Raw genomic sequence first — 26337 nt, forward strand, 5'->3', positions numbered from 1 at the left:
TAGGAATACGTTGAAATTTACTTTTGGATATGCAGTATAAACTCAACAGATCATTTCTTCAAGTATAAGAAGCGATGTTTTTGTCAAGAAATGTTTCGGAATGTTTTTAAGTTCGTAAACCGCTTCACTGAGTCGCGTTAAGAGACATGCTGGCACTTAACGCGTAAGAAAAATTAAAAACGACTTGTAACGTTCTGGAGTTCGCTTATACAGTTCGATTACAGTTCGCTTACAGCTCCTTTAGTTGTTCGTTATCCTAGATTGTATCACACCCCGTTCTCACTTTACCGTGCATAATAAATACTCGAGTAAACGTCTCCAGGGGCCTTGGGCGTGGACTTAGAGGCCTGGACACTACACCTCCCCCTTTTCTTTAGTGAGGCTTGAAGTCTCTGTAAATTGTTTCCCACGTGGACGTTCTGGCTCGTACTGATCTCCGGGGTTCCGATGGCGCGATTGTCGGTCCCCTGTGTGTCTCTAGCATGACTATATTTTCTTCTCCAGGAACCTCCCCTACTCCAATATGGCGGTTGGTTGGTCGCCTGTTCATCGGTTGTTGTTCTTTATCCCAATCCAAATCATCGCGCTCCTCCTTTCCAGCATACTTGAGTACCTTACAGTGGGAAGAATTGCGGGATTTGACTTCCTTTCCTCCCTTCACAGTGATCATGCTCCCTTTTATTCCAACGACTGCGTATGGTCGTGGATCATAGGGCGGGGTCAACGTGTTACCCTTATGCTGTTTCAAAAGGACACGGTCACCAATTTTGATCGAGCTTTGTGATGTGCGTCTGCGCTCATCAACATAAGCTTTCATTTGCTTCTTCTTTCTCTAGTCTCTTTCACGGATTAGTTCATGGCATTGTTCTTCCTGGGGAACGTCCCTTTCTGGCCGTTTTCTTCTTATCTCTCTCCCGAACATAAGCTTGTCGGGACTCTCTCTCGTCACAGGATGGGGTGTGGCACGATAGTTGCCCACCGTCCTTTGGATCTCTTGTTTAAATGCTTTCCCCTCAATCTTGGCAACCCTCGCGCTCTTTTTGACCGTCTGGATGAATCGTTCGACGTCACCATTTGCCTCCGCCCATCCGGGTGTGACTTTCCTGTGCCTGAACCCTTGTTCTTGGGCATATTTTGCAAATTTGGACCCATTAAATGGGGGGCCGTTATCTGTCTTCACCTCTTCTGGAATTCCATAATTAGTGAAAACACGTGTGAGCTGGGGAATTACAGCCTCTACGGAGGTACTTGTGACAAATGCTACGACAGGATACCTTGAATACTGGTCCCAGAACACTAAAGCCATGTCCTTATTTGGAAAAGGTCCCGCAAAATCCACACTGATCTTCTTCCACGGACCTGATGGTAGCTCCGACATTTGGAGTGGCTCTCTGGTGTGGCAAGGGATGGTAGCTTGACAAGCTAAGCAATTCCCAACGTGCTTTTCGACCATCTTATCGATTCCGGGGAACCAAACGTGGGCACGAAGCAATTGTTTCGTACGAACGATGCCCGGGTGACCCTCATGAGCAATTTTCACCATAGTTTCTCTGAATTTCGAGGGACTATGATTCTTTCTCCCCGAAGGACAAGACCGTCAGCCACAGCCAATTCATCGTAAATATTGAAGTACGCTTTCATGTCTTGGTTCCTGTGGTCAATCTTCCTCTCCCGTATACAGGTGATTATCCTTTTTAGTTCCTCGTCGTTTTCTATTGCCTTTACCAGGTCCTCTTTGCTGATAGCCCGGAGAATGTCACTTGCGACCACGAAATTCACGTACTGCTTGACATCCTTGGTAGTGCCTAGTTCCCTTCTAGTGCAGGTTTCACGAGGCAGTGGGTGCCTAGATGTATAATCGGAGATATTCGTCTTTCCGGCCCTATATTCGACCTTGAACTCATAATCGAGCATTCGTACCATCATTCTTTGCAGCCGTATTGACGTCTGATGCCTAGGGTTGTTCAGGATGACTTCGAGCGGTTTGTGATCGGTGACTATTTTGAATGGCCAGCCATACATGAATACATGAAATTTCCTGCACGCAAAATCTGCCGCCAGCATCTCTAGCTCGATTTGGGAATAGTTCCGTTCCGCATCTGAGAGGGCCCTGCTAGCGTATTGCACCACCCTCCAGCCTTTGTCACTCGACTCACGTTGGACCAAGGTCGCTGAGATTCCTAACGGACAGCCATCCACATGAACTTCATGCTCTGCAGCAGGGTCAAAATAGACCAAGACTGTGTCTGAGCTAAGGCCTTCTTTCAAACTCTCGAACGCTTCCTGATGATTTCTCGTCCGGGCAAAAACGTTGGCTTTGAGTAAACCTCTCAGAAGGTCGGTTTGAGGAGCATACTTTTCCATAAATCTCGCGTTGTATTGCACTGTACATAGGAATGAGTTCAGTTCCTTCGCGTTGCGAGGAGGCTCGGCCGCCTTGATAGCCTCAACCTTTCGCGGGTCAGGGGATGCTCCATCTTTAGAAAACTTCATCCCGTAATACACACAACTTTGCTTATTGAATTCACACTTTCCCTTGTTAAACGTGATCTTCTTTTCTCTAGCCTTCTTGAATAATTTGTCTAGATTCCGATCATGTTCCTGTTGTGTTTTTCCGTACACAAGAATGTCGTCACTGATGTTGAGGCATCCAGGTATGTCTCGGGTGATCTCCCTGCTCACGGTGTCTTGAAAGATTTCACCCGCGGATCTCGTGCCAAAATTTAGCCTTTTGTATCTGTACAACCCGATGTGCGTTGAGAATGTGGTGATGTCCCGACTGTTCTCTTGCAGTTCCAGTTGATGATAGCCATGATTCATATCCAAGTGGGAGAAAACAGTTGCTCCATTGAGCTCATGTGTGATATCCTCGAGAGTAGGCATAATAGTATGGGTCCGCGGAATGGCTGTATTGCCTCTCTCATATCCACGTTCAGTCGAATTTCATTCGCCGTTCTCTTGGGTGTAATCACGACTGGGGATACCCAACTGGTAGGCTCTTCGACCTTCTCGATTACATCATCCCTTATAAGTCTCTCCAGCTCCGCCTCCAGGTTTGGCCTGACGCTGAACGGGATCCTCCTGTGAGGTTGAGCAACTGGTGTTACTGTACGGTCAACGTGTAGATCTACCTGCACTCCTTCCATTTTCCCGATCCCCAGGAACAGGTCTGCGTATTCCTCAAGTAATTTGCTTGTGAAAATTTCAGAATCAGTTCGTATTGCATTCGTAATCACCACCAGGCCAAGACTTTCGGCAGTCTGAAATCCTATCAAGGGTTCCGTGTTGGTGTTACCTTTAATGACGTGAAACGTTGCCGGGATAATACTCGTGTTTGACTCTACGACTGCATCGAATTTGCCCATAACTGTTAATGGCCTGGACGGGTTTTCATTCGTTTGGTACGAGCGCAAAACACTTGTCGACTTCTCCAATTTGATCTTATTTGCCAGTAGCTGCTGAAAGGTGCATTCATCCATTACGTTAATCGACGCTCCCGTGTCGATCAGCACTTTGACTTCGTGGTTTTCGATGTTTATACTTCTTACTGGCCTGGGTTTTTTGTTGCTTTCGACAGCCCCAACTTCTTCGATTCCACAAAGGGATTCCGCGTCACTGCTATCTGATTGCACCTCCTGACGAACTGTCTTTACGATACTCTTATTTACTTTCCTTTTACTCCTACAGCATTTGGCAAAATGATTTAGCTTCCCGCATGTGGTGCATTTCTTTCCCCATGCCGGGCATTTCTCCTTTCCTCCCGCGTGCGGAAATGCGCCTCCACAAAAGTAACACTCTTTGTTGATACTAGTCGGGCTCTTTTGCCTTCCTAAAAAGGCCCTCTTCAATTCTTCCTCGGAATTGTTCCTTCGACTTTGTTGCTCAATTTCGATTCTCTTCGCTTGTTTATCCGAGAATTCCTGTGCTTTAGCGCAATCTAACGCCTCCTGAAGCGAGTGCGGCTTACTGAGCAAGCGGCGTCTAACTCTCTTCGATTTTCCCTTTTCAATTAGCTGCATTTGTATTTCAACTTCACGCCAACCCTCTGGAAACTCACACGGAGCCGCTGCTTGCTTTAAACGCGTGGTGTAATCATCGTACGACTCCTCTTCCTCTTGGGCTAACTGCCGAAATTGGTATATGCTAAAAAATGATGTCTTTTAGGCTCAAAATACTCTAGAAGTTTCTCTCCTGCGGTTTCGAAGTCTTCTCCCGTATCTTCTAATGTGTCAAAGACGCTTTCTTTGTGACGCTTTCTTTCTTTTTTTTTTTTTTTGTTTACGTTGCATATTTTATTTGCTGCAGTATTTTTTGTTTGCGTTGAATTTTTTATTTGCTGCGGTACTTTTTTTCTTTGCGTTTTGATTTTTTATTTGCTGCAGTATATTTTTTAGTCGCTGCAGTTTATTTTTTATTTGCTGCAGTATATTTGTTATTTGCTGCAGTATATTTTTTGTTTGCGTTGAGCCTTCTGGGTCACCGTAGTACGCCAGCAGAGGACTTGATAACAACACAAGCCGTGATTAATCATAGTTATGATCCAGAGGGCAACAACCAGGACAATTTGTTCAAAACGTGGCGCATAAATTAAACTCAGGTATATGGGTAAAATTTAATCAAATAACGTCATATTTTCCAGAAAAACGGGATGGAGAACGAAGACCCCACGAACAGGAATTAGTACCCAATCTTAAGTTATTTTGATACTCCAACTGCCTCTGCGTTATCGACAAATCTTTTGGTTTCCTTTTCTCTTTAACTGTGACTGGAAACCAACGATGGAAAAATGTTTTTCACCTCTATCCATTCTAGACCCTTGCATACAATTGATTATTTTAGGAGAATTAGGAGACGTCTGCACGCAGGCGACACCTTAAGAAGTTAAGCTCAACTCGATACTCTCCATGACTTATGATCGAAATTGAAAATCCAGCTCACGTGATCAGTCTTAAACATTTGCGTGACTTTTTTCATGACGTGACAGGCAGCGAATGATCGAGAAGATATTAATGATCACATGGCCAAGTTAGAGGTGGAAATTCTTTCGCAGTTTTTTCCCCAGGTATTTCAATTCATCAAGACTAATAGCTTGGTGTTTCACCAATATTCGCACTCCAAAAAGGCAGCAACAACGGCAAGTTCGCCAGAAATAACCCAGATCTAGACATCGTTCAAATAAAGGCAACTACATATGTTATGTCATGTTTTAAAGAACACAGTTTCACGATCAAGCGAGCACGATTCATGGTTAAATTCAAAATAACCTTAAAACCTCATTCGTCTGTATATTACCACGAAGTATTTATTTCTGCCCTTTTTTCCTTGTAGTATTTTCCCAAAGATGCTGTTGTGCAACTTTTTAATCCACGAACAAAATTGCGGATTGCAGTACAAGTAAACTAAATATATGAATATTTAAAATAACACTCAGTATAAACTACGATCACTAAGAACCGAAAAAACAAGAACTATTAAAGTAACCATTGCCTAGTTTTTCGCGTCTGCTGGCACTGAATTTTAAGATCACACCTAAACTGAGATAACCGTGACCTGCTGCAAAGTCCTTATTTCTAAATTTTCTTTTCACGGTGGTCATCGGCGAAATCAATGCTGAAAACGTTGAAGATTTTGTGTAGAAAGATGCAATACAATGATCTAATCGATGCTTTTATACACATGAGTCGCCGAGTTCTGGCATACTACATGTACTTATATGATGCACGACATTTGGGTCAAAACTTCCGCCACGAAACTTTTGAAAGAATTCACACAACAAAAAAGACATTCTTGTCTGTTGACGGGTCTGAGCGAGTAAATCTTCCTCTAAATAATTTCATACTCGTTTGAAATAAGTACAAAAAGAACCATGATACTATATCTCACCTTTAAAAGCTCTTCTAGCTTCAATGTCAGCTAACGCACTGATGAAAAACCGCTTCGAAAACCCTTTTAACCCTTTTACTCCCAGAAGTGATCACGAGGTAACTTCTCCCTACGGTGTCCATACATTATCCAGCAAACAGATGATGAGAATACTCAAACTTATAAATGATGTTGCCTTGATCTAAAACCAAATTCTCATAACTAATTTACAAGGAAATGTATAGCAGCTAAAGAGGAGAATTAATAATCAGAGTTAATCAGGTGAAAAGTTGATCACATGTTCAGTTCAATCTTTAGCGCGCCATATCTCGTTGGCGTGCCAAGCGAGCTGTGACGTCGCTCGCGAGATTTGATCACAATAGGTCGATTTAAAAAACAAGGCTTGTGTTGAACCATTCGTATGAAAATGAGTGTAATTTACGTGTGAATGATAATTTTTAATCATATGAAAGGTGAGCACCAGGAATCGCTTTGAAAAGACGCCAAAGAAATTCGGAAATGGACTATTTTTCAATTACTAGTCATGTGAGTAACTTATTTTCGCATTCCGGCAGGTAACGTACGACCAGGACAGTAACTCACTCAACACAAACACAAGCGTGAAACGCAGGAATGCTCATAGAAATGAATGGCATGATTGCTAAAATACGGTTTCTTAGGTGGAGCGAACGTAACACGAATCGATAGTTCATTTTAGAGCCTCTTTCGTAATTTAGTTATTTTCGCGCTCTTAAAGAAAGCATATATTTTCTGCCTTTTCTCCAAAACAAAGACTTGAGGCCAACTGATGAAATAGTGATTTTCCAAGCCTAACCAGTGAAACAAAATTGATGGCGATACTGATAAGGGAAATGTTTGTAAAATTTTACAAACATTCAAGTTTAACTTGTATCACTCAAGACCACACCTGGCGACGTACGAGAATTGCAAGAGTTAGAGAGGAAACATCTCACGTGGAATGAGGCAAAGGGCACGGTACAAAATAGGGTTAGATGGCGCGCTCCAGTTGAGGACCTGTGTTCCACTAGCAACAAAGAGGAATAAAGAAGGCCCAAGACCATAAAGGTAAGACATGATTAACAAACCAGTGTCAAATATTCAGCGTTTGTTATTGTGCTTCCAGGACAAGCTTCGATCTACGTGGAAAATTGATTTTCAATTGAATTTCGAGCCATGAATATTAATGAGCTTTGATCTTCAAAAACTTAAAGAAGTAAAAAAATTCATTGATTGTGTTTAAAGTCTGGAAAGTGTATTTAAAACAGTGCATTACCTCCTTCGCTTTCAAAATGTCATTAGTGCTTGGAGACAAAAGGCATTTAAAAACGTGTTATCTTTATTTCCTTTGTTTACATTATTATGTCATCCATATTACTATTTTTGATTATGTAGACTTTTTACCAGGTCCCAATGAGTCTGGATAATCGGGGTTCGACTGTACAGATATTGAGACAAACAAGTAGCACTGGCATCCACGCAATGCACTTGCTCCCACTCTTATCAGTTTATTGCATGTTTTGTCTTGGTTTGTTGCTCCCTTTAAAACTTGGTTTAGTTCCTACGCTGAACTTCAGAATTCCTCTAATAAATGTACTTTAAAATAAAATTACTATGTATGAACATGTTGATGCATACTTCTAATATACATTAAAATTATCACCAAAATTATCTAAAAAGGGATGTCTAAATTAAATAAATGTGGTAATGCCTTTTAGTATAATTACTCCATTGATTATAGAGATGGATGTGCTCTGATTGGTGTTGGATTGCTCCACATCTTGCTAGTCACCTTATGTGAGGTGATTAAAGCAAGGGCACTAAATCTTCAAAATGGCTGCCTCATGTTTCATCAATGTTCCACAGCAAGTGATGAAACATGACATAAGAAAATTCAATTCTAAAGAGCACAAAATAATGATGCCACTAAGTTTGGTGTAACACTTTTCAAAAGAAGACATGAAGTTTCTATTGATTCAATTAAACCCTGTTCAATTTCAGTGGAAATTGGCTGCTTACCTCAGTAAAAGTAATAAAAACAATTGTGATAGAATGGTTTCAACTACAGAACAAATTTATAACAGAATTCAAAAGCACTGGAACAATTATACGAAATCAATTAATCTCTGAAGGCAGAGTGAATAATATTGTTGAAAAATTCCCTCAACTTTGTTTGGGGGATAATTGTCACTCTGCTGCTAGTGGTACAGGATGTACTCTTAATATTTTTCAACATCTTTACTATTTTTTGCCATTGAAACAATTAATTATGGTTGTATTTTAACCTCTACTGAGTGAATAACATATTTAGAAGTAACAATAAAAGTGGTTATAAGAATCTCATTTTTCTTCATTGTCTCAGGGTCACTCACAGACTAATAAATTCTTAGTCTGTTCATTACCACCAAAAGTCTGTTTCTAAAGATAAAGCTTTGATCCCAGAGTATGGCTCACTGTTGAGACTTGGATCGATGGTTGTGAGTACGCCTCTTCTACCTTTCTGCTTCTTTTTATCACCTCTTTGTTGACTTTTGTGAGCATTTCATTGAGGTCACAGCTATGATGTTGCTCCGTGAATACATCCACCAGGGTCTAAGTTCAAAGAAAAAGAAGCAAACAAAAAAAAAATTGGTAGAGTACTGAGAGTAGACTCATTGGACCAGATCTAAGTCAATCTTTGGTAATAATATATTATTTGTCACAGCATCGTGCAGTGAAGCTTGGCCCAACAACATGTTTCAAGCTACTGTGTGACTCAATTTCAACAGGTATGGGTAAATTACACAATTCTCTGCTCCTTAAAAAAAGGGGCAATAAAAGGTCTTCTCATTCTATGTATGATGTTTGAATGCAAGCCAAGAAAATTAGGCGGAGAAAGGTAATGTGAGAGTAAAGAGTTCTGAAAAGGACAAAACTCAATGAACTTACTAGGCCTTGGACCAAGACCTCTCAATCTAAAGTGTACCCAGCTAAACACCTGGTAAATACTTCATCCATGTTCTCATGAATTGTTGCAGATGTCTACCTGTATAGCTCTGCTTTCTATACTCAATCACCCAGTTCTTCATTGCATCCATTATAGAGGAAAGTAAATCTAGTTCTCAATAAATATTATAATTAACATCAAAAGAAGCTTGGGTACATTACAGCTGTACTCCTAAGTGTGGATGTTATTTCTTTTGTCCTGACCGTTTTTTTGTTATCACGAAAGCAATTTTAAATAACTGTAGCAAGGTGTTTCAAGCAAAACAGTTATAATTTTTTCCTTCACTATATTGTGCCTTTTGATTCCTTGATACTCATGATGCATATTTCAAAGATTAGGCAAAACTCTGTATATATTTTTACCAATTTAAGCCACATTTTCAGTAAAAAATGCCTACAAAAAAATCAGTTGTCCTAAGTGTGACTTTTCAAGGAGTGATATTGAAAAAAAAGAAACTTGTTGTCAAATTAATCTAATAAACAATTCTTTGAAGCATAAACAGAAGAGTCTGCAAAAAATGACTGCATCATTCTTCAAAAGTTGTAGTTATGATTAAAATTGTTGTCATTAATTCTTAACATCACTCACTTGGATGAATATGGAACCAGTTTTTAGGCGAGTGGAACAATAACCAGGTGCTGAAGCACACGCTAACAAAAAGTCAACTTCTTGAGGGGTTGTACCACTTGCTAGAGTCGAGTCATGCATAGGCCCTGCATTTGATTCAGAGTATGAACCTCTACAGGCCTGCATGATAAACACCTTGGGCTTGTGCATGAGAGTTGGACACTTGATAGGTTTAAATGGTAACATCAAGCCTTGAATACCGATGGATACTCCATCACTCCCCCAAATGGTATCACCATGACTCCCATGAGACATAACAATGAAGAAAAGAGCATCAAATGCCCTGTGGTCTTGAGCAGCAATCTCATGAGCTACACCTAACATCTTGTACGCATCAAGATCATTCCAGATTTCCACAGTGAAGGAAAGCTTCTTGAAGAGTCTTCCTAGGGCTTCTTCATCATGTTCTGATCCAAAGCGACAGTACTCAGGATGACCATTGAAGTTCTTATTGTTAATGATGACGCATTTGCCATGTGGGCAGCTTGTCATTTCATAGCACTCAGGTACCTCAGTTTCTTTAAAATCATCAGACAAGTAATTATTTTCTTTAAGTATTTTATTTCCCGTCCCCATCTAACCGCCTCCTGGTTGGCTCAATGGATAGAGCCCTGGACTGTTGTGCAGGAGGTCGAGGGTTCGAACCCCGGCTGGACCAACACTCAGGGTCTTAATAATTGAGAAGAATTTGCTACCTTTCTATAACATCAAGAAATGGTTAGATATTCTAGTCTTCTCGGATAGGGATGAATAAATGGAGGTCCCATCTCCTGCAGGGTTGGGGTAGGAGACATTAATTTCCCACACACGAGATTACTGTGTGATGGATGTCCTCCCCTGGGGTGGGATGGGTGGGATATTGGGCACACTTAATTTGGAGCCTCACTCTGTTGTGCGACCCTCACCACACTCTGGTGAAAGTGATTAAAAAGGATTTCTGAAATTAGCTTACAGTGTAGGCTCATCATATACCATGGAAGTGATTCATAGGATACATAAACAACAGATACTAATGGGCATAAAAATGTGCACGGATATTTGTCTGCAGACATCATCTGCTCCAAGATGCAGACAGTTAAATCGAAGAGCAAGACTCAAAGAAAATAGTGAGCTTAGAAGGAGAGATAATGTCCAAGGACTGATGTCCAAGCATATTTTTTGGCAAAAAAAAGAGGATGTCGTGTCTAGTACTCTTCAAATATTTTGCAGCGCACAAGAAAAATATTTTCAAACAGCTTATTGTTTGCTGTGTGAGATGTTTTCTTTTGGGTGTTCTCTTGTACAAATTTATGAATAAACAAATATTTCCCTTCTTAAGTAACAACCATAAGATGCTCTCTCATCTTGAATTAAATTTATAAACAAAGACTTATTGGGTAATGTCCTCAGATATCCCCTAGTTTTAGCTGAAGGATATTCTATCACATGATGCACTAAGACCAATCGCATGTGAGAAAAATATATTTGATGGATCACAAACAATGTTATACCAACTGAAGGTGTTGTACAACTCTTACCAGAAGGATATAGCCTAAGTTGTATATTCCTGCTCCTACATGTACATATGAAAGCAAAGAAATAACTGTCTATTTACCATTTTTAAGCAAGATGGCTTCGCACACTCCCCAGTATCGGCTATAGTTGCCAGTAGTTGGCTTTTCTCCAAAATTGACCAAGAGAAAACAGTTACCAACATCTTGTTCGGACAGTGGAACCTGGACTTGTAAATGAACCTTGTCAATACCACTGGACCTGACTCTTTGACAGTTGTTCCTCAAACTGCAGTTTTCACCCAGCCTGGTTATGAAATTGATTCTCCCATCTACCAGCAGTGCTTTACTTACATTGATCAGGGCACAACCAGGACTGGGTCCCTCTTTGGCATCTTGATAAAGATATGACTTTTCTGAAATCTTAACAGTAGGAAATGCATCTTTAATGCCGCGGTGGGCCTCTCCAGTGTATAAACGCGAACCACCAAACTGCAGTTGGGGTATAACAGAATCAATGTCCTGTAAACACAAAAGAGAGCACAACTGATTCATGGTGGAATTGTTCATGTTAACATAAGTCGATTGAAAATGAGTAACAAAGAAAATGACAAAATCCACCTAATTAATTCAAATTCGCTTTCTGATTTTGGACTGCTCAATCAAACTAAATAAACACTGGTGCTTTGAAAGAAAATTTACCCTACCAGCCGTTATGCTAATCTTTACAGTAACTGAACATTGTCAGTAGTGGTGCCTGACTTGGAAAATTTTTTGCGGAATTGGTGTAACTGATGAGACAAACTAACTCCGAGTTAGGATTTCGAGTTGGATTTTCCAGTTAGGATTTCGAGTTGGACTTAAGTTGGATTTTCAATGTAGGATTTCAAGTTGGATTTTCCAGTTGGATTTTCGAGTTGGATTTTCAAGTTGGATTTTCAAGTTAGGATTTCGAGTTGAATTTTCAAGTTAGTACTTCAAGTTGGATTTTCAAGTAAGGAAGTAGAGTCGGTTGTTTCGAGATGCTCCATTTGTAACAGCTATGTAAATGCCACAGGAACCATTACCATAGAAACCCAAAACCACAGATATTTAAGATGGTAAGCCTGTGGATATATCATGTACTTCTGAAAAGAAAATTTGAACTAGGTAACATTTCTGGGATCACATATGGGTTTTGTCTGGTGTATAATTCTCTTGAAATCAAACATTAGATTACAAAAGATCTTAATGGTTAACACCCGGCTGATTCGACACACAAATGAACAGACAGTCAAAAGTTAATGAATAATTCATAACTCAAAGCATTCATTGAAGTGTCAGTTACAAAAGCAATACTAGGATAGATTAAACAAGATAGCCCTTACCGATCAGCAATCCTCGTTCTCCTCTATGTTGAGATATGCAACACCACTGACAAAGTAAGTGATGTAAAACCACTGAAAATTTATTGGAAACCCCAGCAATAAAAAAAAAAATAAAAAAATCGCCAAAAAATCCTAACTCGAAAATCCTAACTCGAAAATCCAACTCGAAATCCTAACTCCTAATATCCTAATAGGAACCTCGTAACTGACGTGATAGAGCAGTGCGCTAACTTTACTTTAGTTGCTCGCGCGGCCTCGTAACATCAGCGAGCGCTGCTTTCGTTTCCAGAGAGTTGTTTTTTTTGTTTGTTTAACAATTGGTCCATGCTTTAGCGTGCACTATCGAGTTATGGAGCACGCGGGAAGTTTGGAGAGCACGAAAGAAGCGTAAGAGTTGCCCGAGGCGATAGCCGAGGGCAACTCTAGCTTCTTGAGTGCTCTCCAAACTTCCCACGTGCTCCATAACTCGATAGTGCACAGCTGAAAGCACGAACCAATCGTTTTAGAACATAGCCGGTAGAATTGTGCATCAAATCCGACGGGAAAAATGGACAACAATATCAGTTGAAGCGAATCGTGACGGCGCTGATGCCGAGTCTCCTTTTCCTTTGTTTTCCTCTTTTTCTGCCTCATTTAAGAACTCTAGCCCAAGGGAAAAGGTCGAAACATTGTCTTCGTTTTCGGACTAGTAGGCCGAGTTTCTGTTTCTATCCATTATTGTCGCGAAATATATTATTTTTCCCGCGCTAACAATCAGCCGCTCGCGCGAAAAAAAATTTTCTGGCGAAGTGATTTGCTGACGCTGTCCGCGTGCACTATCGGGATTTTGAGCACGCTTACAAATATTGAATTTCATTGTGCGGTTCTGCTAGCTATGTTCTAACATCAGTTAACGCAAGATCTTTCAACTGAAAGCGAAGTTTTAGCTGCCGTGTTTAAATTGTTGGAGTGACAGCGGCATCAGGGTAAATACTTTTACGTCTTTATAATTTATTTAATTGCGCAATTTGTATCCTTCTTTCTTTGATTGTGACCTATCGTTTCGTGAAGTTAAGACTTAAAATTTAGTTTAAGCGAAAGTTGCTTACGACATCGTTGTACCGTTGATTGTAAATCGTTATTTTACCTTTGTCTTGTAACTTTTGAGTTGCATGAAATGTATTTATATCCGATTATTTACACGATCCATTTGTAATTTGTTTGTACTTTTATCTTAGTTCTCACAGTGCTCGTTTAGCAAAGAAAGAAGTTAAATAAATTTTACGGACATCAGTTGGAGCAATAAGTACGTCATATGAAGAACTTAGAGTATTTCAGGGACGGTCTTGTGCAATTAGGAAATTACGGCTTCCAAACTGATGTTATTTAGCAAACGATCGACCATCATCTTATTTTAACAGAAACGTCGGACAGTAACGTGATAGCAGGTAAAAGCTAAATATTACTCACCAACTTCTCGTTTGTATTCTTGAGGTAGTAAGTCTTGGGAGGACCCAGAACTCCTTTCCTCTCAAACTCGATGACGGACCCGCGCTCTATACCTTCTTTCCGAATCTGATCGTTTGTCCAGATATAACGTCCTTCATCGTTGTGTAATGAAAATGGGGGTCCAATAACGCTCCCTTGTTCGAGCGCCTCAATACAAAATACAAGTGATGTATTCCCTTCATTATTAGCTTGTGGTAGGCCAACTACCAGAGCTAACCCCTTGTTGGGTGAAAATGATTTATCGCTCCTGGCAATGGCAGGCATTTCGGAAGACAAACACTTTACCAACAGAAGATTGTAATCTATATGGCGATTGCGCTGAGAGATCACAAATTCACCGCGTTTTCTCTATTGTAGCCAATCAAAACCAAGGAGTACCTCGTTTTCAAAATGAGGTAAATACCAATTATAATTTTAAGAAAATTGGCATGGACTCTCGTATCCCATCCTCGGAGACTCAGGGGCTGTGAGTCGATTTCAAGTTAAAGGCATAAGTCTTTCTTTTAGCAGTTGAACACCAACATAGTGCTAACTCGTCGAAAACGCTTCAAAATGGCCTGAGACGCTAGGAATCAACAAAGAAAACAACAAGGCAACAAGGTAAGCCCATTTTATTTCAAAACAAGACATTTAATTCTCTCTTTTAAGGCAAACCGATAACATCCTATACAAACCTTTATAAATGTAAAACGTTGCGCAACACGGTAAAAGTCGCGTCCGCTTTTCTAGTAGTGAGCTTGGGCTGACTGTGTCTCCAGGGGCTTTAACTTGAAATCAGCACACAGCCCCTGGGTCGCCGAGGATGCTCGTATCCATGATCGCTGGAAAGACCTTAGGTCGATCGAGACTGCGGATTACAGAGTCCATTGGGTCGAATTACTTACATTTGCCCTGTAACTTTCCATTTTCTCTGTCCTATTTATTTTATTCCTAGGGGGGTTATTCATGAAAACACAAACAAACTATACGGCACCGTTCTATACTCACAAATAGCAAAGTCGACATCCTAGTTGGAGCAAGGAGAACCTCGTTACTCGGGCTTTCCGAAGGAAACGCCCGAGGTCTAAGTTCGGCTTGGTTTTTTTTTTTTTTTCTTTTTTTTTTCTTTTTTTTTTTGTGCGTTCAGTCACAAAACGCAGTTCCACTACGACGCATGCGTGAAAAGTATGCGCATAGGTAGAATAAAATCTAAAGCGCATGGTTTTAAAGCTAAGGCTGCCTTCGTGGTTGATGTACGTGAAAGAAACTCGATGACTATTACGCTCAATACACATAGAAAGTCACACACCGTTATCGGTAGACCCACAATAAAACTTGTGGAACGTTTTGGGAACGGGTCGGTCCGCGAACTTTACGAGATCAATTTACGAGCGATCCTTTACGAGTGAACATTCTATCGAGGAATATCAAGCGAAACGTGCTATATCAAACGAGCTATCTCATATTATGTTTACCTGTAAACCCAACCGTATATTTAGACGTGATCGAGAACCCAGTGGAGTACAAGAAGCTGCTCTGAAACGTCTCAGAAGAAAGGGCAAGAGTACCATATAACCCCATACATTAATTATGCATTCAGACTAGTAGACTATGTTTTTAAAGTTTGTCGTGAAAGACAAAGAAGTGGAATGCATAATTGATGTATGGGGTTATATGGTACTCTTTCCGAAGAAAGGGTAGAAAACTGTTCTGTGAGGGTATATTAAAGGATAATTAAATTGAAGTATAGAGCAATGTTTTCTTGTAATAGACCCGTGTGTCTTTATAAGAGTCAGACACAATATCAAACCATTGAGAAAAACCCCGGTCCTACTCCAATGTACACTGACCCCAGCAAAACATTAAGGGCACCATATAGCCAAGCTAATGAGTTGGTATTGGACAAAATTCAGGACAACAATGTGTTGCAATGAGTTTATGCTCTTTGAGTTACAATAACAAACAAGGAATCAATTCTGCGAAGGATCTGGTGTCAATAATCAATATTGGAAATCAGTTGTATTCAAATTTGTCTCAGTTAACCAGACAATCATTTTTAATGCAGCCAGAATTACCCACTTTTAAATGTGTTAGAGACTGATTATGAACTTCAATACAATGAGAGCTACATTTTTACACCGGTACTATTCATCAAGAAATTACAATAGAAGGATATCAGTACTGTACCTCCTTAGAGAAGGCCTTTCAGTCACTTATATCTGAAAATTTTAACAATTTGTCATGACAATAGGATGTACTGCAGTTGCTATCTATTGTAAAGGCAAAGTGGGCCTCAAATTATTCGATTCTCATGCAAGGGATATTCATGTATGGTAGAAGCCACCCTCAAGATTCATATGTGCTGCTTGAAGTATCATCACTGAATGGCTTAGTACATTATTTTCAGAGTAGACATAACAATGACATATTTGAGTTGAAATGGGCTAAAATTACTAAAGTTCAAAATAGCACCCTTTTTCAGAGAAATGCCTGTGAACCAGAAAGTTCAATGTGAGTTGTGCTGTGGCTGTCTGTTACTCTGAAATAAAGTCATGTAGTTATTGGAATTCAAACACCTTATCTGATGTTATACAGTATGGCAAAAGATTATATGAAAATTCATCTTTGAACAAGTATTTACCATCACACGATTTGCCAAAAACTGTTGATGTTTGTAGAACTGAAGTAAGTTTAGATCTTAAAAGTGATTACAGTGAAGGAATATTGACTGATTCAGTGGACAGCAAATCTTGTAGAATGTAATAGTGAATCCACAAGGGTTTTGATGTGGTTTTAAGTTTTATGTAAGACATGTATTTTAAACCCACAAAAAGGTCAAAATATGTGTATTCCCTCCTGCTATTTATAAAGAAAGTCAAGTTGCAAGAAAATAATACACATACTAAAGTCAAACTAAGAAAATCATGAACACCTATGTATGGAATATTTGCTTCACACAACTCAATATAAATACAAAATATTTCTCAAGTTTCACCAATATCTTGCATTCTTTTCAAACAAGATCGTTAAAAAAAACTCAGGAATATGGGTATTCACGGTTTTCTTAGTTTACAAACAGCAAAATTCTTCTAAACTCGAGTAACTTGGGTGCTGCCAGGCTATGAATTAATTATTCATCAAAAAATTTTAACCACGGCACTATCATATAACACAACAACTTCAAACAAAAGAAGCCCGAGTTCACGCAGCCATGCGTCTAGTTCAGGTTTTAAATCCCATTCTGTCGAGGGGGAACAGCTTGCCGAGTCTCCCATTCCTGTCTTTCATGCGCATCCGGAGAACACTATTAATTGATTAGCCATGAGTCAATTGAAAATCATTTCGCCAGAGAATTAACCTTTGGCGCTGATCAAAAGGATTGCTGCTCCGATCGAGGCAAATTCTCTTCTTTCCTGGCAGCTGGGTGTAAGCCCTTATAGATTGTGCCGGTAAAAGTAGCGTACAATGATGCCGGATTTTTTTCCCGATTTATACTCAAAATTATGCTCGTTTTTGAAAATTATACTACTTTTTCTTGAATCGTGTTTTTCAAAAAAGAAACACAATTTCTTCTTTATTTTGAGTGGCATACTTGCTCCAGAAAGAAAAACACAACTATCTAAAACAAATCAAACTAACTAAAAAAATGTGATAGCCTTATACTTGTGTGATCAGTCATGGCGGAGGTAACATGTTACTGCCTCGAATTACAAACTTGGACAAGGGAGTCCGCAGACTTGTGGGCAGGACAATTTTCAGGCTCGCATAGACATTTTTTTAGTCTTTCCTTTCTTGACCAGACCTTGTTAGCATGTACATTTTGTTTCCCAGGTCGGACCTTGGGAGAGCTCTCAGAATTAAACCGATCCGCCACAGAAGTTAGTTTCCAATCACGTTTTCTGAATTTTGCTACGAGATTAAGACTACCAGTTTACGTTTTCTGATGTCGAATTATGAATGTATTTAGGCCTACACTGGGAACTTAAGTTGCCTAAGTCGCCTTAAGTCGCCTTAAGTTGCCTTAACTCGCTATTGTGACTTATGAACATACAAAAGTAACCAAAGTTACTATTGTGTTTATTGCAAGGGATTTTGTATATATTTTAAAGGTTTATGAAGAGACTGTTGCTAACTTTGATTTTATCACTTTAGTCAAATAAAGTCGCCTTAACTCGCCTTAAATTGCCTAAAATCGCAATGTGTTTTCTACCAATTTTACTTAAGTCATCTTAAGTCGCTTAAAGTTACGGTGACTTAGGCCCTAGCATGGGCTTGTATTTCTTTTAGATCGAATGATCATTAAAGCTTGGATTATTATATTATACGGTTTGTGGTGGTCGTCTGAGCTGAACAGTTTCGAGTAAGGAAACACATGGTTTGCTCGACGCACTGATCGCCTTAACGATCAAATATTCGATAAAACAAATGAATAAAGACTGATAGTTTCGAAAGAAACTGTTTGGGGCTGCGTCGGTGGGAGTAACGAAATAATTTGGATATATCAAACTCATCTTTCAAACCGGCAGTCTAAATCCCACAGGGATCAACGAACGCTTTTCATTTCACTAATTTATTCATGTTTTTCTCGTTGCCATGTTCCCACCAATAACGTAGCTCCATTTTCTGCCTTTAAAAGCACACACAACCCACAATTCCTCTATTCGCTCCGACGAAGGGCGAACGCTCAAAACGTCAGCTTTTGTAATCGTTACGGCGGCCAATTTACCATTTCGACTTTGTTGATATATCCAAAATATTCGATAAAACAGCTTAACCTGACTCTGAAACAAATTTTTCTTCAACTGAATCGGCAGTATGAGAGTGACATGCGCGTAAAGAGCAGAACTTTCCAGTTTCAAATTAGCAAGCAGTAACAAAAAAGATTTGTTCATTAACGGGGTACTGATTGGTTGAACTGACTCTGAAAGAATTCTTGCGTTGATGTAGCGACGAAGTTTTGATTGGTGATGATAAAAATATTACCAAATGCGAAAAACATTTCAGGAACCTGTGAATTATTTCCGTCAGTTTTCTTTGAGATCTACATCGAATGTATTGCGCTAATACTTGCATTGATTCAATATGAGATTTATCGTCACAATAACGGCTAAAACGGTTTTAGCCGTTATGGTTTTAGCATTTCTAGCATTATTGTGGGATAGGGCTGTGACCTATAAAGATCGTGAAAACTCCGAAGGGAACAGGAAACCCACTGCTTTAGCAGACGACGTCTATGAAGCCCTGTTCGACCTCGTTGAATGCAAGGCGCAACCACCGGTTGAAGGAACGGACGAGAACAATGCGTGCAGCTGTTGTGCGATACTGGTGAGCTGGCGAAAGGATATCAGTCAAAGAAGACCATGGTGATAAATCACTATATTACGAGGGGCGCCGAATTTCAAAATCATCAGAGGTGAACAAAGTAGTGGTTGAAGAATTTAAAAGTACGAAAGGATCTGGTGCGGGGAAGCTGGCTTGCTCCCTGAGGGGCAACCTTTTTGGGAGTAAGTCCAGCTAAAACCACAGGGAAGGAAATTGCAGCGTGGTTAGAAAGTAATCCGCGCGAGGCGATGGCCTTCCTCTTTTGGAGCATTTGGCAGATGATGTGTCCGCTCGCAGGGACGACCGCTTAACTCAAATGGCGCGAGATGGGACCCATGGGGATCAGATAACGCTGTATGCAGCCGCAAAATTGTACAGCATCAACATCCAAATAGTATCGTCTCTTGGAGTTTTCGGGCAGCATGTATTCAGTCCGTCAGCAAGTGTTTCAGCAGCTACCGTGTACCTTGGACATTTTGCTAAGAGCCACGGCGAACACTTTGTGAGCTTGGAACAAGTTACGGATCACAAGGACAGTAGTGAACAAGACTACGAAGCAATTGACTAAGGAAAAGGAGGAATTACCAAGGATTATGCGAATCAGTATAATGCATATCGAGCAGGATTTTTAAATGGATGATACTGTTGACTATCAGGACGACATTGACGCAAGAAGTGGACGTGATAGTATCGTCGACGATGGTGGCAACACGGATGTGACTGCAGATGTAGCTAAGGTATAGTCATACATGGTAACCAAACGAACGAAACGGAGCCTGCTTTGTAAAACGAAGTCGACAAAGGCATAGTCAATGATGGTAATAAGCTAACAAAATGTTTAGTTAGTTTAGACATCGACTTGTTTGAGACGAGAAGGGATTACGAATGTTACTTTGGAAATCTTCTTCGTTGTTGTTGAAGTCGTAGGTGTGGGGCCTGGTGACCTTAGACGTAGCTGGGGCAGTGCGTGTCAAGCATTTCGGCTGTACAGCATAACTCAACGACAACTCAAGCGGTCAAACTTTGAACATGCGCAAGGGGATCGATCTGGCCAGCCGCGCACAAATTACCCGCGCAAAATTTTAAACGAAACGTAAAGAATCAACCACCGTTTGCAAAATAAGTGAGAGGAAATTGAAATGTTCATGGAAAATCGGTAAAGGAAGTAAAAGTAGGGGAAAGAAAAGGTGGAGACCTTCAGTTTCAAACGCAAAGCTTTTTCAAGCACTTTACCATTATGTTTTAAGTTTAAATAAATACGCTTCTGCTCTTCTAAAACACCATGACTTACTTGTGTTGTTGTTTGTAACTTTTAGACAATTTCTGCGACAAAGTCGCAAAAGCGGCAGAAGACAGTCAGAAGAAAAAAAAATTGAAGGACCCTCTTGGGTTTATCGTTCTACGAACACTGCTGGCTCTCTTTCTCGACTCTTAAATTAAACGAGTCCTTTTTTATTCTTATAAATGCGAAATCTCTTTGCTTTAGAATAAATACTTCATGACTACGTCAAACGAATATAAAATTTCTCGACCAAGCTTGTTTGGTCAATATGGCCGGGTCGGTCAGCGTTCTGTTGTTTGGAGATCGGTAAATTTGATGCCAAAGCACATCAGCATGAAGGTTTGTAACCAATACTACTCGGCCTACGTCTCTAGCAAATAAAAAGACGGATTAAAATCAACGAGCAAGCCCGCAATACGCCATTTTAAGTTTTGGTCAGAGAAGTCTCTTGTGCAACAGTTGTCAGTCTAACTTCTCACTGTAAATGCACGAGTGCAGTTTAACTATTGCATTGGGGGCTTTTTACATTTAGGACCAAATGTTATTACATTTAGGACCAAATGTCGATCATTACATTTAGGACCAAATGTCATTACATTTAGGACTTCAATACACTTAAAAAAGTAATTACATTTAGGACTTCAACAGTCACCCATCCTGATGACGGCATGGCCAAAACTTCCAAATCGACTTCGTTTACTTCGTTATCCGATTACTATACTAGCTAGTCCAAAAAGTGAGTACAGGTAGTAATTCCATCTGATCTGATTCATTTTGATCGGTAGATGAAGTTGACGCCGACGTCATATGTATTCTGTCCTAACTTGATGGTGGTACAAGTTCACGTTTTAGTAGTACAAGAGTACTCTCAATAGTTTTTGAATGCTGTGGCAAGGGGCGGTGAGGTAAATTCAAAGGTTAAATTTCCCTGAGGCGTTATTTTTCCGTCCATATCTTGTAGCAGAAAGTTTAATTAAAGGAAAGACCCTTGACTCTTCATCTTCATTTTCCATGGATTCACTTTCCAAGTCGCTTCCGTAATCTTCAACTTGTGTTGGTTCAAGTCCAACGCTGGTAGGGAATTGTGGTATACTTGTGTCGCCAACAGAGGTTATTGTCGGACAAAAATCCTACCCTGATTCGTGTCGTGTCCTCGCAGTCGTCATGCTGAAGAAACTTTCCACACATTACTAGAGGTTCATGCTGTGCATAAAAATCTGGGAGAGGGCATCAGCCATGTTCATTGTGATCTGAGCCGAGCTCATATTTGGTGGGTGGTCACTGATCCCTAGGAAACCTATGATGAACTGACGAAGACTTCCAATACTTTTCCTCATCAGAAATTCTTATCTTGAATCGCTCGAAAACTTTATCTCTCCCTTTACAACAAAAGCCCACGACAGCTTTCAACGCACTGGACATGACAAGATGTGATGTAGGCCATTGTCAATGGTGACTTAGTCAAAAGGTTGGACTAACGTTGCGTGGCGTAGCCATTGGCCGGAATAAATTAGTGTTCAAATAAATAAAGGCTGATAGTTTCTAAAGAAACTGTCTGGGGCTGCGTCGGTGGGGGGAACGAAATAATTTGGATATATCAACAAAGTTGAAATGGTAAATTGGCCATCGTAACGATTACACAAGCTGACGTCTTGAGCGTTAGCCCTTCGTCGGAGCGAATAGAGGAATTGTGGGTTGTGTGTGCTTTTAAAGGCAGGAAATGGAGCTACGTTATTGATGGGAACATGGCAACGAAAAAAACACGAATAAATTAGTGGAAGGAAAAGCGTTCGTTGATCCCTGTGGGATTTAGACTGCCGGTTTGAAAGATGAGCTTTCGTTCAAGAGTTTACGGCTTTCCTTGCTACCTAAGTGTAAGGAAAGAGCACAGATTGCCATATGTTGCTTAGAATGATTAGGTAAATTAAAATGTCTAGCGACTCGTTTCGATGTGTCCTTGTCATTCCTTTCCACGTTGCGAAGGTGTTCCTCGGAATCGGTCACCTAGTCTTTTTATCTGCCTGTTTCGCCGATGTATATCTTTTTGCAATACGTGCAAGTTATGCAATAGATTACGTTGGCGGAGGTGCACGTGAAGTGATCGGTGATCTTAATGGAGCGTCTGGGTCCCGATATTTGGTTCTGTCCTCGTGTACCGGTTCACAAGAGCCAATACAAAAGACCAAACAATACACAATAGCTAACCGATAACTCCTAAACAAAGAAAGAACAATGGTAATTCCCTTGTGAACCGGTACACCAGGACAGAACCCGATATTTTCTCAGTGTTGTGAATGAAAGGACACGTTTTGCATCGTGCACGAGCGCATTTAAAAGTGCTTGGTTGGTCATTAGTCTGAAAAGAACTTCTGACCAAAAAATTACCTATGTTTTGGTCGCGTTTGAATGAAATGAGCGGAGGCTACGAAAAAAATAGTGCTTGTCTCTGGATCGTTTTGAAGTAATTTAAATTTTTTAAGAATGATGGATTTAACTGGGTGGTTGTGAGGGTGAAACGTGAGAGTGAATGGAATGCGGTCGGAATCTTCCTTTTGTGACGTTTGTAGTGCTGAATGTCGATCAATAAGTTGGGCGCGGTGGTAACCCGCTTGAACGACAGAAACAGGGTAACCACGTTTATCGAAAAGCTGGCACATTGACTCTGATTTGTGTTAGAAATCAGAGTCATCACTACATAAACGACGAAGTCTTATAAACTGAGAAAAAGGAATGGAATTCTTAACGTGAGATGGATGCGAAGACGAATACAACAAGTAATTATGCGAATCTGTAAGTTTGTAATACACACTAGTGCATAAACCATTGCCTTCAATTCATTGCTGTTTAAAACATCTATCTTACCATCTCATTTTCAATCATTTGCCACCCAAAATGGCTGCAACGGAGCTTACTAATTTCCTCAAACTATTTCAAGTCCTGTTTGAACAAGACAGATGAGTGCAATAGGTTCAAGGGGACAACCTACTCACGTCTTCAGTATGATGTCACAACGCAGGGTATGAATGAATGAATGAAAGCCTTTATTTAAAGAGGGTAGCACTTAATAGCCAGAGGCTAATAAACTTGTGGCCCTCACAGATTACACAACTATATACAATCAGATAAATATTTAAGCTAAAATATGTAAACATTTAAAATATGCATTAAAAATAAGACAAGATTCAATTAAGATATTATTAAATAGTAGATTGATGCAAACATTGTTGTTCGTTAAAAATCTTGGCAAACATGTTCTTTTTAAAACATGCTATAGAATCTAGTTTCCTAATTTCAATAGGTATACTATTCCACAGTCTTGTAGCCGAAACAGCTAAAGACGTCCTCCCTCTGATTCTATTTTGTATTTAGGACAAACAGCATTAATGCTTGAATATCTAGTGTTGCGGGAGTGCCGCAAAATTCAAAATTAAGTGTTCATTTAGATAATTCGGCAAACACCCATTAATTCGCTTCTACATTATTATGCATTTATCTATCTCATGTTGCTCATAAAACGGAATCCAACCTAGCTTGTTAAACAAAGCAACTGATGGTGTCGTGCGATCGGCATAAGAAATAACTCGTGCCGCACGTTTTTGCAATCTTAAGACCCTATAAACCGACTCTTTGTCGCAATTTGCCCGAACCACGATAACGTAAGACATAACAGGGCGAATAATGCTATTATAAAACTGAAGTCGCTGTTTAAGAGGTAAACAGGCTCGAATCTTACGCAATATTGCGATTCTAGAGGCCATCTTTTTACATACTTTCTCAATATGTTCATTAAATGACAATTTGCTGTCAATTTCTACTCCAAATAAGGTAGCACAATCCACATTATTGAGCTGTTTTCCGTTTACAGTAACAACTATGTCACCTCCATTTATGTCAGCCACACATCTTTAACCAGTGATCGTGAGTACTTTAGTCTTGTCTTCATTTAATGGGAGCTTATTTGCTGAAGCCCATAATTGAATTTCAGAGACAGACTTATTTAGTGATGAACTTAAGTTGGCCAAGTTTTTCACATCTGCAAAAGGGTTGACAGTCGTATCGCTTGCGTAAAGGTCCAACTGAGTACTTGTATACGAGGGCAAATCGTTAATAAACAAAATAAAAAATAAAGGACCTAAAATACTGCCCTGAGGGACCCCATGCAACATCATAGCTTCGCTGACTCACTCCAATTAACACGGACAACTTGCTTCCGATCCGACAAATAAGAGTGACACCAGGCAAGCTCCCGGTTGACTATACCGTACAGCTCCAACTTGCGCAACAATAGCTTATGGTCCACCATGTCGAAAACCTTTCGATAATCGACCAGGACCATGCCGCATACATGATTGTTATCTAAGCCGAACAAAAGCTCGTCAACTAACTTAATTAGAGCAGTCTCGGTACTGTACATCCCACGAAACCCAGACTGTCTAGAATACAAGTTATTATCCATAAGAAAAGCATATAAAAAATTGTGCATATGACGTTCGATTACTTTTGAGACCACTGGTAGCACAGAAATCGGGCGATAATTAAACGGATCACTGGCCGCACCCTGTTTGAACAGTGGTGTCACGTTTGCGGTTTTCCAACGAGTAGGAAACGTTCGTGTGGAAAACGACATGTTGATAACCCTTGCTATACTTGGAGCTAAAATAGGAGCAGCAATACGCAAAAACCTGGCGCTGATTTTATCGATACCTGCAGCCTTGTGAGGACTGATCCCCTTTATAATCTGGAGCACCTGAGCATTGGTTATGTCTGGAACAGAGAAAACCATATCTGGATCTTTGCAGGACTCCACAACGTTTACCAACTTGGACAAGTCTGATGGCGCATTTCCGAGTCCGGATCTCAGATTATCGGCGATTGAGGAAAAATATAAATTAAAATGCTCCGCAATTTCTGTAGCATTTTCAACAGCCTTGCCTTGTGAACTCCTCGTGCTGGACTAGACGAAGTTCGCCTCGAGATTGATATGAATAACGATGCTTCAGGAGCATATGATATGGAATAGCACTGATACGCCATAATTATTACTTTTATGGCACAAGGCTTTCCAATGACAAACTATTAACCCTGTAGCGTAAGCTTTGGCATATATAATTTTGCAACTTCTCAAGCATGAAACCTTACTTGACGACGAAACAAAACCAACAGAAACGGTGATAGATTGGTATCACGAGACTAGAATAGTTTTAGTATTATTCAAAATGGGGGCTGTGTCTGTTATCCTTCAAATATTGTTGCAACGAGCGGAACAAAGTGATTATGAACAGCTTAGCATTTACTGTGTGGGATCATCACTTTCCAGTGTTCTTTGCTTCGACTCAAAATGTAAAAACAAATCCGTCCGTTACTTCGGTAACAACAGATTAACCATGATTGATTAATCATTTCATTCAAGCCCATGAGTTCACTTCGATTTCTCTTGATTGTCTTTAACAAATATATATTCTGAAACTAGGCTAACAGTCTCAATCATTGTTCAAGATGGCGGCCAGTCGCACCTTGCCGAACTCGCTTGAACTTTTAGTATTCTCGTTAACGACTGCAGTTATTTTACGCGAAGAAGCTCATATACGGTTAAGTAATGATCAAAGGACTCTGCAGGCTGCTGCTTTACCACCTATGTGTTGGTTTTCTACCGAGATGCCACTTGCTGACATAAATCTGATCAGTTTTAGGTTTCGAGCGAAGCGCTTCTCGACATGCCGGGTACCATACACTTCCAGGGGAACAAGCAGTTTTAATCTGACGAGAGATGTCCTGGTCTGAAGTGATATCCAGACAAACCCTGGTCCTAGAAAGACGAAACCGTCGCCGAAATATCCTTGTAGCGAGTGCGAGAAAGCTGTGAGGAAGAATCAAGACACCATTTTGTGCGCTAGTTGCAACAAGTGGTCGCACACT

At 40.2% G+C, this 26337-nt stretch overlaps 1 protein-coding gene across 1 annotated transcript; it reads right to left on the minus strand.

The window, feature by feature from the left end:
- Window positions 1-7198: 7198 nt before the first annotated feature.
- Window positions 7199-14102, minus strand: LOC148724825 (uncharacterized). Its single transcript, XM_088731379.1, has 4 exons — window positions 13800-14102; window positions 11088-11505; window positions 9455-10011; window positions 7199-8472 (listed from the first exon to the last, which is right to left on the minus strand). Exons 1-4 carry the CDS (start codon window positions 14100-14102, stop codon window positions 8299-8301), a joined length of 1452 nt encoding a protein of 483 aa, XP_088587505.1. The 3' UTR covers window positions 7199-8298.
- Between the last annotated feature and the right edge of the window lie 12235 nt (window positions 14103-26337).

The sequence above is a fragment of the Stylophora pistillata genome, chromosome 8 (assembly GCF_964205215.1).
Source record: "Stylophora pistillata chromosome 8, jaStyPist1.2, whole genome shotgun sequence".
Lineage (NCBI taxonomy): Eukaryota > Metazoa > Cnidaria > Anthozoa > Scleractinia > Pocilloporidae > Stylophora > Stylophora pistillata.

Bases quoted from the DNA above. Each gene is read 5' to 3' on its own strand.
- LOC148724825 (XM_088731379.1), bottom strand. From the start codon at position 14,102: ATGCCTGCCATTGCCAGGAGCGATAAATCATTTTCACCCAACAAGGGG. The intron at 11,506-13,799 runs GTGAGTAATATT...TTGTGTTTACAG, and splicing joins AGAATACAAACGAGAAGTTG to GACATTGATTCTGTTATACC. The intron at 8,473-9,454 runs GTGAGTGATGTT...CTTTGAACTTAG, and splicing joins CTGGTTCCATATTCATCCAA to ACCCTGGTGGATGTATTCAC.